The 17,611-nt window shown below is 37.5% G+C and overlaps 2 protein-coding genes across 2 annotated transcripts; one reads left to right on the top strand and one right to left on the bottom strand.

Annotated features, from left to right (window-relative positions):
* The first annotated feature begins 4,964 nt into the window (after positions 1-4,964).
* On the top strand, positions 4,965-8,512 carry LOC140011200 (cathecol O-methyltransferase 1-like). The gene is made up of 4 exons (XM_072059894.1): positions 4,965-5,787; positions 5,996-6,306; positions 7,217-7,281; positions 7,996-8,512. Exons 1-4 carry the CDS (start codon positions 5,756-5,758, stop codon positions 8,290-8,292), a joined length of 705 nt encoding a protein of 234 aa, XP_071915995.1. The 5' UTR covers positions 4,965-5,755; the 3' UTR covers positions 8,293-8,512.
* A 452-nt stretch (positions 8,513-8,964) lies between these two features.
* Positions 8,965-17,032, bottom strand: LOC113742198 (uncharacterized). Its single transcript, XM_072059835.1, has 12 exons — positions 16,087-17,032; positions 15,287-15,489; positions 15,005-15,202; positions 14,525-14,596; positions 13,448-13,543; positions 12,805-12,884; positions 12,561-12,636; positions 12,081-12,291; positions 11,554-11,747; positions 10,315-10,423; positions 10,025-10,114; positions 8,965-9,891 (listed from the first exon to the last, which is right to left on the bottom strand). The coding sequence occupies exons 1-12, from the start codon at positions 16,631-16,633 to the stop codon at positions 9,149-9,151; spliced, it is 2,619 nt and encodes an 872-aa protein (XP_071915936.1). The 5' UTR covers positions 16,634-17,032; the 3' UTR covers positions 8,965-9,148.
* Between the last annotated feature and the right edge of the window lie 579 nt (positions 17,033-17,611).

Here is a 17,611-nt window from a genome sequence, read left to right as displayed (position 1 = left end):
AACACCGGCTCTTTATCGATTTCCTCCACTATGAGACAGAGTACCAATATGCCATACTTACTAATTCACTTATCGGATAAAATTTAATTGAACACGGTTTGCAATAAAACACCAGCTATGTATGGCCACTTTATTTGTTCGATAAAATCGGATCGATATTATACTTGAGTGTCATTTACCCGTTAGCATAGAATGCAAAGCAAGAAACTAACCTATTGCAGGTTAAAAGTCCGTGTTAAGACAAATTGTTTCGGATACGTCAAGACACCTAATTCATAAACTCTCGCGATACATAACTTTAATTACCACAAATCAAAAATTTCAATCTTTTTTCATTTATTTCTAATGACTGCATACCATGGATCACTGTACGCTACTCATAACCACCCACAAATCTTCTCTTAACTCTCGACCACATGAAGATTGTGGTACTCGTTATCCCCATGGCAAGGTCTCCCCGCACCACCACCGGCGAGTTTGCTCGGTTGAACTTTGCTTTCCCTTCCTCTAATGAAACTCATAGATACACACCAACCGCTTGCCTTGCTATGGCAGCTTTTGGACTCTCTGTCTCCGTCTTCTACATTTTAGGCTACGACGACGTCCATCCGACTATGACACCGCCTAAAACATGGCCCTTTCCACAAAATGCCGCTACTTTGTCTCTCTATCTTGCCACCTTCATCGAACCTCAACTTTATTCATCTCCAACCTCCTGTGCGTGTTCGCTTTCCGCATAATTTGATGACGGACAACGTTGGCATCATCCAGAACCAAAGACAGTGCTACTTTGCGCCGCTCCTGCTCCGAATTGTACTGCACCGATAAATTTGTTACTATCTCCATCGTTCGCAACCAATGCAAGCATACACACTTACTGTTACAGCATACGACGCCATTCCTTTTTCCTTACCTGATTCCATTTCCAGCTTCCAATTCCACTTGATAACATATCCATGTACTTCAGCATCAATAACCCACAATCCCACCTGCATTACAAACCATAACCACATTTTTAGACAACCGTTGCTGAACTATGGAAAAAACTTCCAAACCTATGCACATGCAACTTACGCATTCCGTTGCTGTGGACATGTGGCTGCAGCTTTTATTTTGTACAGCCAAAGGCATGACGAATACTGCCCCTCCAAACCATAAGTCAGCGCTGCTTCCAACCTTTCAATCTGACGGCCATACAAGAAAAACATATGCAATTTTAAGTTTACTGCCACCAATTGTAAAGGTGATGGTCGTGTTCATGAAATGTTTGACAAACCAACTTAGTTTACCACTGTCTCCACGGAGCTGCGCCTATTCATTTCCGTTTGCTCGTCTCCTCTCATTGAATCATAAATTAATACTTCTTCGCTTCCCATGTCCACCACACACATATACCAATGCTCATCGTGCCACATTGGCACGAATATCTGAAGCATAGCAGCGGTTAGTTAGTCATCATCATGGCAATCTGTATCTATTCCATTATGCTACATAACAGGGCAGCTGCTCGTACCTTCTCACACTTTTTTATATTACCTCCTACTTTACATTCCTGTAGATATGTACAGTACAGCTCGTCTGCTGATTTGTTGAACTCCAAAATCTCTTGCTACAACACGACAGTAAAATATGACATTTTAATATGAATGTACGTACTCACAAGCCCCCAACTTTGGCCGAACACTTGTACCTGAAACCAAGTTGGCATGAACCACCATCGCATTGACTGATCGTCAGGACGCCTTTGCTGCCGTGCTGTTTTCATCGCACAATAGCAATTGATTATCTGCACCAAACTCAAGTCACATCACTTCGTCCTCCGTGAAACAGTCCACACAACACCACCCAATTTCAATCCCTCGATTTACTCACATCACATGCCATGGGTTTTTCAGGAAGCAACGACCCCATTGCATCCCGACTTGCTGTCTGCCCCTTAATTGACACCAGTACTTCCCTGTCATTACAACAGCGTACATTAATCTTTTCCCTATGTGTATTACGGTTTCATAATCTACAAACTTGATATCATCATTTTCAATGACTCGAGTTAAAACGGCCAGACTAGGTTCGGTCTTCCTCACTAATACAACCAGCAATCACGGTTTCAATGACTCAATCGGTCCTTAGGGTCATTGAGTTAGCCTAAGGCGGTTATGTACTCACCATAAGGGTCATTGAGTTTTCATTGTACTTCCATTCTCAAACTTCTGGAATACTCACCTTTTATTCTATATGCAACCATGTTACCTACCCTTGCTTTTTATATAAGGTGGCATGATTGACAGCACACAAATTGTAAGTTTTGTGCTCACTTGTAAACCAATTTTAACTGCTTCGAAGATTTTCGTTCCTATGCCCTCTCCCCTATGGGGATAATCATACTACATATTTAGTCAACCTTATAATTGCAAATACTTTTCTGTCCCCTTTCCCATTGCAATTTCAAATAAAGGATAAAACAAAATAGAACTGTTGATTTAACAAATCCATGATCCAGTACATACCCTTGCGACAGCTGAGTGTCAAACAAGAACTTCAGTATTTTTGCTCGTCCCTCACTCAATTTTTCCCCGATAGATGCCAGCCTCGTTTCCTGCTACCACAAAAATATGTCATCTTTCATTGTCTATAATTTCCCATACTTTAGTAATTCTAGAACGTTGGAATACTCACCTTTGCCAATAAAGCAACGATCTTCGTTTGACACTTGTTCATCACACTGCTATCCATCTGTACATAAAACTACAATTTATACTTTACTTTTCTAATGCTAGAAATACCTTGGCACAAACCGATGCATACCTTTATTCTTTTACCTTGCCTTCTGTTTTGTTTGTCTTCCCCCACAGGCTTCTCCGTATTGCCCATCCTTAGTCTCTTTCTACTCCTCCACTTTGTAATTTTCGATGCACTCTTTTCACCCATTACAGTACTATTCGTAGTGACTCTATCATTTTCACTCCTGCTTTTGGACCTAACATCTGGCGTTGTAGGACTCAATTTATGTAACTCACTCCCTCTTTTAACATTACCGCGCCAATCGTCCTTCTGCCCACCCTCCACACCAAGTGCCCGGTTTGTTTTGCACACCCTTCCACTTTCATACATGCTCCTCAGCCTTTCAAAACGACATTCAATCATTGCTTCCATTCTACCAATACTATCCTTCACATCTTTATTACCACATTCAATTTCAATCAGTCTTCTATCAATGTCTTCTCTACAGCTTATGTTATTGTAAAACTGCACATTGCCCTGTCACTACAACCCTTCAGTTTTGTACTACTAGTAACGTCACAAAATGCAGATTGCAATTTCAACAACAATTCACACGAAAGGATTTTACATTACCTGTTCCCCCTCAAATATGTGATTCCTCCTCAATATTCGCACGCTTTCATTAATCTCGTACCTTCCCCAAAATCTTAGCCTCGGCCCTCTCGGCTGGAACTTGCGAAACTCGTCCTCACCCTCGATATAGAATCGTTCCAGATAGTAAATCTGCACGGACAAAAACGCCTACCATCATTTACGGGTCTTTTCTATCAAAGTTTAATTTCATTATTCCAGTAATTCCTATCTCTAATACAAAATGGTGCGTCTTTCTTATACCATCAAGAAAAGTGCACATCCCGCTATTCCGTTGCCGTCTCCATCACGGATGCTCTTCACCAAATTGTCAAGTATGAATTTCGACCAGTTCAAATTTTCCATATTCTCCTCTATAGCCACTACAGCCACCAGAGCCCGGCTCACTTTGTCATCCAAACTTGGTGCTAACAACCTACCAACAACAAACAATACGAACTTCACTTTGAATTCTAAGCCTTCGTTATGCAAACTACATATACTGTGCCTCAATTCCTCCACTACAATTTCACCGCTATTTATTCTGATATTCAATTCTCTTTCCAACTCTGTATCCATCTCTTGCCTTCGCTTTTCGCTTTCAATATCTTTCCCACGGCTGCTCAAACCAAGTACACATTCCACATCCTCGGCTGTCACCTGTAGACAGTACCCATGAACGTTCAGTGTCCTCCGATCTACATCAAAGTTATCCACCAGCCACTTCAACATCTCTTCGTCAACCTCTACTCCCTTCACATTCAAAATTGACCCGAATCCAAACTCTCTGACAGCTTGCCGCTGCTCATCCGAGATCCAATCCACCATATTCTTCACGGAATGAGTTGAGTGGCTTACCATTGTTTCCGCCGTCCGACGAATGGCCTTCCTTTCACTGCTGCAACTTTTATAATTCGAAGGTGTTCCACTCTCATGCATCAGCGATACTACCATTGTTTCCGCCGTCCGACGAATGGCCTTCCGTTCACTGCTGCAACTTTTAAAATTTGAAGGTGTTCCACTCTCATGCATCGGCGATACTACATTTTCGCTTTCTCCTTCACTGTCCCACTGCATATCCGAAGCATCTATTTCCGCCGCCAGCTCCATAACAAATCCCTATCTTCTGCTATTCCTCCTGCTCAGGTTTTGGCGCTTTTTCCTTTCTAATACGCCTGCACTCTTTAGCTTATCCAGTAAGCTTCGCGCCTTTTTTCCATGCCATACTTTCGCGTACAAACCCTCACTTTCCCGGTTGCTTAATTTCGGCCCCTCCACATTTGACATGCCCGGCTGGAGTCCTCTTCAACCCCCAATAGATCTTCCGGTTGCACGTCACAAAAGCCCTTTCCACGTGCCCGCCCAACACACTTCCCCTACCGTTTGTGGCCAAAAATGCTTGAATGTCTTTTCCGTTAACTTTCCACACCTCTGTTTTGACCATGTAAACATACCGCAGCAACATCCATAAGTCATGGAAGAACAAAAGATAAATATGTCCTTAATGAAATTGATGATTTTGTAAAATCTGTATCTTGTCACCTGGTAGACAAAAGAAAGGACTAATAGGGTCCTCTTGTGTTTTTGTTTTTTTTTTTTAATTTTTTTCTAGGAGGGGATGGACGGGATTCAAGAAGGAGGAAGGAGAAGGAGATTTGAACCCAGAACCTCTAATTCCTTGGTGCCTTAACCTTAGCTGCTAGATCAAGGCCTCAACGTTGTGCATATTTTTCTACCCATATCCACAAATAGTTATTCTTTCATTGAAGATTTAATTGTGCTTTTCTGCTAAAAGTGCATTTCATTGATCAAATAGTATTTAATTTGGGGCTACTTGGATAGTGGTATCACATGATGCTATCTGAAAACCTCACGGACAGATTGAGCCAATAGGACAATGAGGGGTGCAAAGTGAGAAGGTGACATTCATTGTGGGGGTATCTCTTAATTAGCCTTTACATCTTGCCTCTGTGGAAGTTGCTACTAATCAAATTGTATAAAAGCTCTATAAAATGATATAAATTATTCAATACAAAATAAGTCCCAAGGCTAAATCAGCAAGGGTGACAACGTTATCAGGTGGGATGGAGGGGAGTGATTGTGGGTAATTCATTGAAGGCTTAACATATAGATGAATTATTAATCTGCTAGAAAGGAATAGAAAAAGGAAGAATAGTAGTTCTAAAATGTGTAACATAGACTCTAGATATATGAAACCCTTGCAATACAGTTAGGCCCATGCAAAAATTCCTTTTTTGTTCATATTACCATGTGAAAAATTTCCCATGCTTTTGATAATATATAATAAGATTTTCCTATTTTTCAAGCCTCAGAAAATGGTAAAAGATATATCTTGCAGTTCAATGGGCTACTACAGATCATTGGTTACAGGCATGGTGTTTCGATGACAAAGACTCTACTTGATTTTCATCCAATGTAATCTTTGCAATGGCCTGATCTATTTAAGGATTTTTAATTTCATATTGGTCTATAGTTCATTGTTTACTTATGCGCTTTGCCTGTCTCTTGGCATATTGATACTGAAGTCCTGAAGTAATTTCCTAGATGTGCGCGATAAATAGCCAAGTCATTAACCTTTTCCATGAATCCAATATGGTAAGTTAATACATAGCTCTTTTTTTAGGTATGAACTTGGGAATTCTTTGCTTGAAGGAGGGATTCCATTTAATAGAGTTCATGGAATGCACGCATTTGACTACCCTAGTAGAGATCCCAGGTATAATGAGCTTTTCAACAAGGGAATGGTTGGTCCTACAGCCATAACAATGAAAAAATTGCTTCAACAATATAAAGGATTTGAGCACCTTCAGACATTGGTTGATGTTGGTGGTGGTCTTGGAATAACCCTTCACAAGATTATATCAAAATACCCTTCTATAAGGGGTATCAATTTTGATCTTCCACATGTCATTGAAAACGCGCCATCCTATCTTGGTAAATTTCCTCTATCAAGACTTTGATAGTCTTCATGTTTCTTTGTGTGTACCATGTAAGCATTCACAAAAACAGTTGATTTTGATGTAAGGAATTTCACAAAATTGGAGTAAAATCTTTTCTTAGATAACTTCATTCTACAAAATGAAAATTGTTTCTAATATCCATAATTAGCAAATTTGAGATAGAAGCTTTTCTCAAATTCCTTGTTGCAGAAGAATTCTAATTTTATTTATTTTCAACAACATGTCCCATGTGCAAGGGAACTCACACATCATTATCTGAGTATGTCATGTTTTGTATCAGAATAATTTTTTCTATACAGAACACATCTAAATTATGAATGCTAATCACAAGGACCACAAGTTCACTTTAAGTCTTTGTTCAGCTTAATACAATAAGAGGAAACAGAAACTTTTCCTTGATGCTAATTGAAATTAAGATGTGTAGGTGTTGCCTGAAGGAATGAACAAAGATTCTTATATGGACTTGTTTATCCGTTTCTTTTTTCATATACTTTTATTTGATTGGATAAAAAGATAAAAGTTTTGGTTTGGCAAAGAAAATAGAATTCATAGACATTGAAGTCAAATTAAGAGTAGAAGCTTGTGTGAGTTCCTAACATAGAATTCCATAATGCACAGATTGGTTCATGGTGGTAGGAGAGTGAACTTCAGAGTATTTCCACTCATGCTATCACTTTTATTACGTTCAATGAAGCAGCTTGTTACATTTCAGATGTACTAATCATCGAGATGTGTGTTCACATATATGCGTAAAAGTTCATTTATTTGGTGCATTTACATTAACTGTTCACAAACACGATGATGAAAAACCATCATTTCCAGTATATGAAATTTTATGATGTAGTTGTACTGTAATTTCTATCTTATCAAAAAATTTGTTGCAGGAGTGGAACACATTGGTGGAGACATGTTTGAAAGCGTTCCTGGAGGAGATGCTATTTTTATGAAGGTAACCTCTTTTATTCTGCATCAATTTACTCTTTATAGATTTGATGAAGTAAAAAGTATCATTATAAAAGTTTAATTTGCTGATTATTCTCCTGTGAAATTTTTGTGTGCAAGTAACTGCTGATGCAATTCAAGAACCTTGCAAGTCGACCTCTTGAATTACCACAGGATATTGTTTACTTAGTGTGCATATGTATATGAGGGGTAATAAAAAATGTCACTCTTAAAGCAGTATTAGTTAATCCATAGATTTCATACAACATGGATTTTCAATAAGGGATGATTATAAATTTTTATGTTACTTTTTAAGTTATTGTTGTATGATGGGAGACATGTATAATATGCTGTGTAGGATGTTTCTTAATTTTTTGCTTTCTAGCTTAGGTGATTTTCTAGTTTAGTATAAAACCAATAATAAAACTCTATGGCAATTAGCTTATGAATGAAAATGCAATATAAACCATTAACTGTCATACAGAGATGAAAACTCAGTTGTCCTGCCTTCTCACTGCATTATTATTAGAATGAGCGATGTCAATATAAGATGTCCTCATGTAAACTTCATTCACCCATCTGGACCGGTGGTGGTTCACCGGATTCCCCTTGACCTGTTTAGGTCCCCCCTCCACGTAGTTTAGAGTAGGAATAGTTGTAGCATAGAATCTATCGTATCGACAAAAAAAAAATGTAAACTTGATTCACAATTTTGTCCCAGATGATACTCCATGATTGGAGTGATGATCACTGCTTAAAGCTGCTGAAGAACTGCTTCAAAGCTCTACCAGATCATGGCAAAGTCATCGTTGTTGATTTGGTTCTACCCGTAAAACCTGATACTAGTGCCTTTGTAAAAGGCATTTTCCAGACTGATGCTCTCATGATGACTCAAAATCCTGGAGGGAAAGAGCGATCAGAATCTGATGTTCGGGCCTTGGCTATCAGAGCTGGATTTAAAGACATAAAGTTAGAATGTTGTGTGGGTAGTCTTGGGGTCCTGGAGTTGTACAAATAGTTATGTCTGCCCATTTGGCAGGTTTTTCATTTGAAGAAATTTCTTTTGTTTGCTTGTATTTCTTAAATAATCTCTATTTGGTCTAATGAGCGTAGTGTTTCTTAGATTGTGCAATTGAAATTATGTCCATCAGTGGAGCTTTGGCACATGAAGTACCAAGGTTCGCAATTTTCTTGCAAAACAGTATTGAGTGGTATGGTCTCTGATCCTTTTCTCTGAAGTTGGCTGGACCTAATTACCCACTGGATTTGGTGGGATCACAGTTTGCGGCACTGGCTACTATCTTGGTGTTTTTAATATTGGAAAAGTTACATGAACAGTTATTGGCGACCTGAGAACATTGCCATGGAAATTGAAATATGTAGAGAGCAGGTTACAGTAAAGCATATTTCCTTGCATAACTCTCTTCAATTGTGCACTGCAAAAGAACAAAATTTCTGTTGAATGCAGGAGCAGAAAATTCCATTGCAAAGGTAGAAACAATAAATTCTATCAAGAGATGCTAAGCTTCAGCCCTTTTTCTTAATAGGTAACTTTCAACATGCTCAGAGGCCTCCCCCCCCCCCCCCCCCCCCTTTCTACCAAAACAACCACAAAAAAAAAAGAGCAAATTAATTTTGTATGGTAAACACTTACATGTCTCATTACTACAAATTAGGCATAACAGCCAGATTATAAGAAAGACGATTCAAACTCAGAACGAGCCTTACCTTTGTAACATTCCATGTATGTATTACATTTCATATAGTTACAATTACTTGACTCTAGCCTAAGAACGATATGAATTATAAAGCGCAACAAGTCTCACTTAATTAGTTTTTCTTATAATCTACTTCAGCTGGCAAACTATACTCTATCATTGAATGTTGAAATAGACAGTGTAAGATTCATCTCTCAAGCTAAATAATGGAGCCAGGAGAAAGTTTCTATCTGTGCCTTTGGCAACAAAGCTAATGGGATGGTATTCACTGATTCCCTTGTCCAATTTAAAGCTCACTGCCTGTGAGAAGTCAGCATTTGAGGATCCAGATTTGCAGGAAAGTGTGATGTTATTTGAACCATCATTCAGGCCACTACTTACATAACAACCCTTATGGTTTTCGGATTCCAAAGAAATGGTTCCGTCCATCCCATCCAGCCCAGACACCAAATGGAAGATAGCTGCATCCTTGTCATTGGACGAGTCTGGAACAACTCGGAGTGTTTCATCTACACCTTGATTCTCCACAAGCATTCCAGGAAAACCATATGGCTCTAGCATGACTGATTTCCCTATAGCATCTTCTGGCGATGCAAATACGTCTGATGGTTCTTTTAGGATAAGCCTGAATGTCGCACCTACAGCATCATTTGTTCCAGGTTCAGGAAGCTTCTGCAATTGGATGGAGTCATCTGATTTTGTCAGGGAAAACTCCGCCTCCCCAGACACTTGGGATAGAGAAATCAGATGAGCATTGTAGTCTGCTGGAATTGGAGTAATCCAGTCTGCAAGAGATGCACCGGGCTCTGTCTTGATGTCCCAGTCTCCACTAGACAGACCAACAAGAAGGTAGGGACCATAAAGAATTGCCTGGAGAGAAGCATATTCTGGCCGATCATCTGAATAACCATTCAGAATAATCTCTTAGATGTAAAACAATGCAGGAAAATTTCTTGTTCCATAAAAATAAGAATAATTAATAGACACTGTAGCTGATGTATGTGATAATAAAGAAACTACAATATATTACACCTTTAATGGCTTCAAGTCTAAGACTTAAGGGAAACTCAAGAGTGACTTTGTCACCAGGGCTCCACTTTCTAGTGACAGAGAGAAAGTTTCCTGCATCCAATAATGGGAAGTCATGAACATCATGCTAAGGATCCTGGAACAATATGGAACTAATCTAAACCACAGATGAATATTATTGCCATCCACCATGAGCAAGTTACATTCATGCTTACAATAATTGGAAAAATATCAATTAGGTAAGTCGTTTCTAAATTAAGTAATATGAACAAAAATGGAGATAATAAGCACACCAGGCACTGGCAGGATCAAATCTTGACTATTCAGTATTGCCTTGGCAACATTTGTACTTGTCCATGTTGGTATTCTCAAATTCAAAGTAGACACCACAGCTGCCTCTTGCTGCATGAGCAACAGATGGAAATAATTTTGTGTTTGTCAGATCCATTGAATTGAGCACTCGAAAGATGGAGAACATGATGAGATATTTGCCAGTAAAAGTTAAGACTTCAGGAATAAGACAAAAAAATGATAATCCAGTTCAAACGATTCCTTCACAGCAAGAACTAAAGATAGATGTATAAACAAATAAGACATTAGATGCAAGAAATTAGCTTTTGATTTGCAGAACTTCTAAAATTTACTCTGGAATATTCCCCGAAAGGCTCTTAAGGAAAGATGCATAGAGAAGTTATTTTCACAGGTATGTAGCAGCTTATAGGCTTTACAATTTTGAATTATCCTTTTGTAAGCAGATAGTGATGCATCCAAGCTTTTCATGAACAATTAATAACAATGAAAACGTGAATGGAAAGCAAACAACTTTTGGCTATATCAGAACATTAGCTTGAACCTATCCCACTATAGTGGTATGAGAACCATGCACATTCATGCTATATCAGAACCTTCCATCTTGAGTCATCACTCTATTTTTCAATCAAACAACTCCTGGCTAGAATTTATATACGTCTGTGTTTTGCATAAGATGCATTTTTTTTCTTAACGAAAAAACATAAAATGTCAAAACCATTTCCGCTAGAACAGGCTGTTTCAATCAGCTCTATACAGTGGGGCCCTCTCTAATTCCAAGAAAATTACAGTCTAAATAATTAGAAATTAGAAAGACCTCTCTCCAATCCTTCATTACTGGAATCTCATAAATTCCCTTGATTTTCCTTCTTCCTTTTGAAACTAAATATAGCATCTTACTGTCTTCAGTTCTTTAGTCTCCTTAGTTAAAATGAAAAAGAACTTGCTATTTCAGCTATGCATGAAGCAAAAAACATATGCATTTCTGAAAGACTTGTATTTCGTTTTCCCTTCCCACAATAAGTTTAGCTAACTCAAAGATATTAAGTCACCAACATTAAGTAAATTATTATTTGTGCCCCCAACTCCTCAACAAATGGCATTAGAAATTTTAGACAGAATATAATATACCTACAAGGTGCTAATGGTAACATTCTAAACTAATAAAGCATTGTATAACTCAAGGAGAAAAATATTAGTTCTCCAAGATTTAGAAAATATACCTCTGAAGAAATTGCCACTGTCACACGAAGGCGGTTGTCCCACGAGACAACAGGGATTATGGTCTGGTTGATTAGAAATCCTCCAGATCTCCACTGAAATGAGCTTGGTATATACTGAATGATATAAAGACCTGGAACTTTTCCCTCCTCTTCGAAGTATATTGAATCTCCTAACTTTGAGAAAGACTCAATTCCTAGAGTACAAAAATTTACAAAAAGCAATTGATCAAGGAAAAGTTAACCTTCAATATGGTAGAAAATTCCATTGGCAATTGGTCAGAATAGCAAACAAATTGGGATTGGAGACGTTATAAACTAGATGTAAATGATTGCATAAACCATTCTTTTTTTGAGGGGCTGGGGGGCAGATTTTCTTTTTTCGAATTTCTAGAACATTCACTCTTCAACTGCGTAATTGTTAAAATTTCAATAAGGAAATTGTTCCCCAGCTCCAATCAGTAGGGCCCTCAAAAAAATTTAACAGAAAAAAGGGTAGCGAGATGCAAACTTGAGGCCAATGCTTGTACCTGTACCGTAGCAGCACCAGAAATCATCAAACTGTGAGCCCCATTTATGGTAACTTTGGGCTTTCGAACCCCCACGTTTAAGAGGAAGCATATAGATCATAACTCCAGGTTCCCTTCCTCTTTGTATGCTCAGTACTCCATTTGTCAATGCCCTTTCATAGTAATCTGCATACCTAATGTCTTTGGTCCATCTAAATAGATTGCGAGATACCTGCAATTTTACATGACAACAGCAATGTTAATTAGTAGTGGTACTACGTATAGTACATCAGAGAAAAAGCCAATGCACATGAGTCAATAGCCTGTTCCCTTGTTAAGTTTTCCGTATGTTGGTTTGTTTTAGAATGTTAAAACCATGAAAACTGATAAAAACCAAAGGACATAAGAGAACTGTCTTGCCACCCCACATCACCAACCTTCCAAGGTTAACCAAAATGAGGGCAAAGGAAAGGGGGCAAAAATAAGCCCTTCATAGCATACCTTGAGCATGTTATATGTTGTACATGACTCCTCATTCTCAGTTTGCAGAGTACTAGCTAATCGCCTTGGATCTGACCTGCTCAGACATAAATCAGGACAAAAGGCAGTATGAAACACTTTCCGAAAGAAAACCAGACAGAAAGCTGGAAAACAGAATGGGCAAACAACAAAATAAATGTGTGGAGTCAAAAGACTTCTAAATGAGATAATTGTATTGTACTTATTCAAGGATAAATATTTCTACCAGAACTCGCCGACTGATGTTCCTCCAGTTGCATAGGCATGGGATGAGTTGATCATATCCATGAAGTATGTTCCTATTTCCTAATGACCAACATAACCAAAATGTCAAAATTCGAGACAGAAATAGTATGGTAATTGCATGATAGGCAGGAAACATGCTGACCATGCTGTCCAACAAGTGTGTTGGAATCCTATTCCCATAATGCAATGTAAATAACATGTGATCTTGAAATAATTAAAAGTATAAGATATTTTGCAAACCACCATCAATCATTGTTAACTATAAGAGAGAACCAAAACAAACAACATTTCAAACTAGTTTGGATGTAAAAGAGTCCACCAGTTATTGTGATCTTGAAGTTTCCACTGTTATCTGAAACATGAGAGGCAGCTTTAAAATTATTCCTTATATGATTAATAGAGTGAAGGAGAAGCATTATTGCTCAATGGAAGACCATTTATCAACATTATGCTTGAAAAGCAAGGTTATCATCTCCTGCTTTTAATTTTTCAATGATAGAAAACACAATTTTACATGAACAGTGATTCAAAGACAACTTGAAGAGTATGCTATATTCAACAACACTCTTCATAGTTCATTTAAAGCTTATATTAGTGAATGGAATACAAATAAAGAAAATTACCTTATATAAGGGATCACCAGTAACTTCATAGCGCATTTGAGCTCCAATAACAACTGGAATATGTGTATTGGTATGAAAACCAGAAATGTCATCGGCCTGGAAAGTAAGATACATATGACATATCAAATATTCTCCCCCATTTGACGAGTACTATATGCATTGACTATTGATTTATTTCAGAAAGGTAAATATCAAACTTTCCAAAGCAGCAACATCCTGATAGATCCAGTTTTAGGAGGAAGTTCTTAACCTGATGTCACAATAAAACATTCCATGCAGAACGCAAAGTGATCAGACCTTACTACCACCAGATATTGATTAATATCGAACTTGTTTCAAGATTTACATGGCCTTTTAGTCAGAGATTTGAATGGTACTTTTCTGAAAAATGGCAATAAAGCAGTTACCTGAAGTATGCTTAACAAGGACAAGCTAATTGTGTAAATGTTTTCACAGCTAGTTAGCCCTCCCTCGTACCTCAACCAAATTTTTGTTAACAGAAAAATAAGTAGACGACCAAGCGTAAATAGGCAGTATAGAAGAGTCAAACATCACAAGACACTAATCCAGATTACCTTTTGTAACCTTTTTAAGTTAACCTAGAGTTAACTTGTTATATGATAAGGCAATTCTAGGCTTGATCACTATCAACTGTGGTCCAAAATGCTAATGGTCCATGATACTTGATTTCAGAGGATAACACCAATATACATGATCCAGAGTAAATTTATCAGTTAACTGTTTATTCTTTAAAGCGGCAGTGAAAGAGATCAATTGAGAAACAAAACAGGAATAGAAGAAACACACTTGGAGGGGAGAAAAATTATGTTTAGAATCATATCTTGAATAAATTCAAACTAAAAGGTAGACATGTTAAGGAATTTCTGCATGAATCCAGCAATTTGGAGAAGTACTACAGTAACCAATTAGGACAATGACAAAACATATTTCTACACTGCAACCCCTTGATGAAGATTAATTGGTACTCGCAGTAAAGGGCTGTAACTGTAAAGACAAGAATTAGCATGCTTTAGAGCAAAATGAAATTTCTAACTTTAAAAGGAATGCAAAACTGACCTTGACAGCAAGCTCTCCTAGAAAGCACGGTTTGTCAAAAAGGTGAGCTAGCACTAAGTGCTTCTGATCACCCTGAAGCATATAATAGAAGATGAAGTTTAGAAAAATGATAATAATAAAAACACATGTTCAATTGGTTAGTATTACTCTTAAAGAATGAGACAACTAATTGACAGCATAAAATTTCGCCAAATTTCTCCTTCACGAACCTAAGTTTATAACTCTAGTGCAGTTCTTTTTTGGTTTGAAACAAACCTAAGATACAAAAGAGGGAGCATTTTAATTTTGATTTCTACACAAGGTAGGAAGCATTAAGACATGTTATAGCAGCATTTTCAGCCGAAAAAAAAATGACACAAACATCTTGTAACTTTCTTTGACTTAAATTTCCCAACTATATTTCCAAGCACAGTAAATGAATTTTAACTTTTGATTCTCCTAATGGAAAAACAAACTAGTTGAGCTAAGGATAATACGAACCGTTATCGCGTGTAACCTATAAAGAACATCATTCATGCCACCAGTTTCCTCATTTAGTGAGGACCAATGTCTTTGAATCGAGTACTTCAGAATCACATTTTGCACACGGTTGAAGTGATAATCAACCATCCAATTCAACATTTTGAATGCTTGCTCATTGTCAGCAAATGTATACTGATCCAGAAGACCTGCCATTATCTATTTAAAAAATTTGGGATAGTCAGTGAATGGGCTAATCCTGCATCTTTGCTAATAACAATCAAGAATATCAAGTGTTTGTACCTTGTGAATTGTATAATATGGTGCCCAGACTGTTTTTAAAGCTTCAAATCTGTCAAATTCTTCAGAAGGGAAAGCAGAAAGATATCCAGTACCCATTTGCTTCTGACAGTCAGAAAGAATGGAAACAACAGCAGACATCTTCGTTTTGAGGGTATTATCATTAGTGCTAGCCCACATTAATGCTGAGGCGCTCAGATAGTGTCCTTAAGTATATTCCAAGCAAATGTCAGATCACAATGTAGTGGCCAGAAGAAAGTTTTAGCTCTTACTGAGTAAGCTAACTTTCTTCAGATATATATCTCACCAAATTGCTGAAAGATATTGTCTTAATACAACCAAAAAGTACAGCAGTCAATATTGAAGACTAGAATATCCTGCTATTTTTCAAAAATAAGGAACCATCTATTGAAGATTTTAACACCTAGCGAAGTGATAATTCCTCCATAGAGAAATCATCAAATTGATCAAATTTCATATCTTAATCCAAGCAACAAGCACAGAACTCCCAGCTCTAATATTTTTTCCTTAGTCTAATGTTGTTACATTGACAAAGAATCAGCCACAAGCAGCTACTATGTCAGATTCCCTGCTATTACTCAAATTTAATGTCTAAAAGCTTCAAACATGTAATGATACAGAGGAAAGATTGAGAACTATGAAAATTTATATCAGAATATCACTTTCAAAATCACAATATAACGCATCTGAGTTTCTCAAATCAAGTATTCATATCACAATATACGAGTATCATAAAACATGTAGAGGCAAAGAATGACACCTTATATAAATATTAAACTTACCTACAAAGTGACCTCGAAGCCCACAATTCACAGCCTCCCAACCTCCATATGGCTGACCAGGAGTAGGCAAACCAGCAGTCTTCCTAAAGCTCCATACCAATCTATCAACATCCAACATCAACAAATACTCCAAATTAGTCTGCTGAGCCATTCCATGAATTGAACTAGGATCCAACCTCACATCTTTCAGAGGCACAGCCTTCAGAAAACCTCCTGCATTTCCATTATTGTTCCCTCCATAATCCTTTATTTGTCTATACAACATCATCCAACTAATCTGATCCTCTTGCCTCACCATCCTCTTTGGCAGCAATTTAGCCCAGTAAGAATCATCACTTGGAGTCAAATGGTAGTGACTCTGAGCCAATACCTCATTTCTCCAAGTCTCGTTCTTTGATGTGAGCAACTCATAACGAAACGTGTGTGATGACAACTCAGGAAAAGTATTAGTACACTCCTTACTGACAACCAATTCTTCACATAGAAGAGAGAAAAGGGTGCTCAATAGTAACAATCTTGACAGCATCAAAAACCTCATCTTTATCATCAAGAACAACTGAGTTCAACCTCCACGGTAAGATTGAAAGGTATGAGCAGAGCAAACTGAAGAATCCCGCATAAATTTATACAAAAGCCGATCAATCAATATAATAATGTTGACGACTGAGCCCCGCACAAGGATATCTCGTGAAAGGCAAGAAAATTATCCACAACCTGATACAAGACAAAATTAACCGACCAAAAATTTGAGTAAAGCAATGGAACACTTACATTTGACTAAAAGTTGGAATTCTGAGGAATCTAAAACAACCCTTTTGGGCCCATGCTCATAAGATTACAAGCAAAGACATGACAAACATTCATGTTGTTATCCACGAAAATGACAAAGGATAGAGTTTAAGGCAAGAATTACAGGTGCCATGTGAAAACAAAAGAACTCTGCACCCAAATCTAAGCATGTAGAGGAGATATTTATAGAGGCAGAGATCATTGTAATAGGCACAACAAGGATGATGATAGAGTGGAAAAGAATATCAGCAGATATGGACATGAAAGAATCACGGATGGGGTGTGGCCTCCGCTGGAGTTGAGAGAGTCGTTTGGAGTTATACTATAAAGAGAGTGTGGTTTTTTTGGTTGCTTTTGTGAAAAATAAATGGTTTTTTCGTTTCTGGAGTCTTTTTACTTTTAAACTTTTTCAGTTTACAATTCTTTTTCAGAAAAGGGAAAAAAAAAGGGGACTATATTTTGGGAGAAAAAAATAGCCGAGTTAAGAAAATCGAATAAACTACTTAGTCATTAATTATATTTTCTTATGATTAACTATATCCTTAACCTTAAAAATGAGAAAAAGAACTAAATTTTAGGTATATCAATTCTTAATTCTCTAACATGCCAATGCACCGTTCTTTAACAATTTATATAAGTGTTCTAACCCTCAAAATCATGGATTTTGAAGCTGAAAGGATTCTCTATTTGGAAATAGCTATGTTACATATATGCATTGATATAGGATTCTTTGCGG

This window comes from Coffea arabica, chromosome 1c (assembly GCF_036785885.1).
Source record: "Coffea arabica cultivar ET-39 chromosome 1c, Coffea Arabica ET-39 HiFi, whole genome shotgun sequence".
Taxonomy (NCBI): Eukaryota; Viridiplantae; Streptophyta; class Magnoliopsida; order Gentianales; family Rubiaceae; genus Coffea; species Coffea arabica.
Note: the sequence above shows the minus strand (reverse complement) of the source record. Positions and strands in the feature narration are given on the sequence as shown.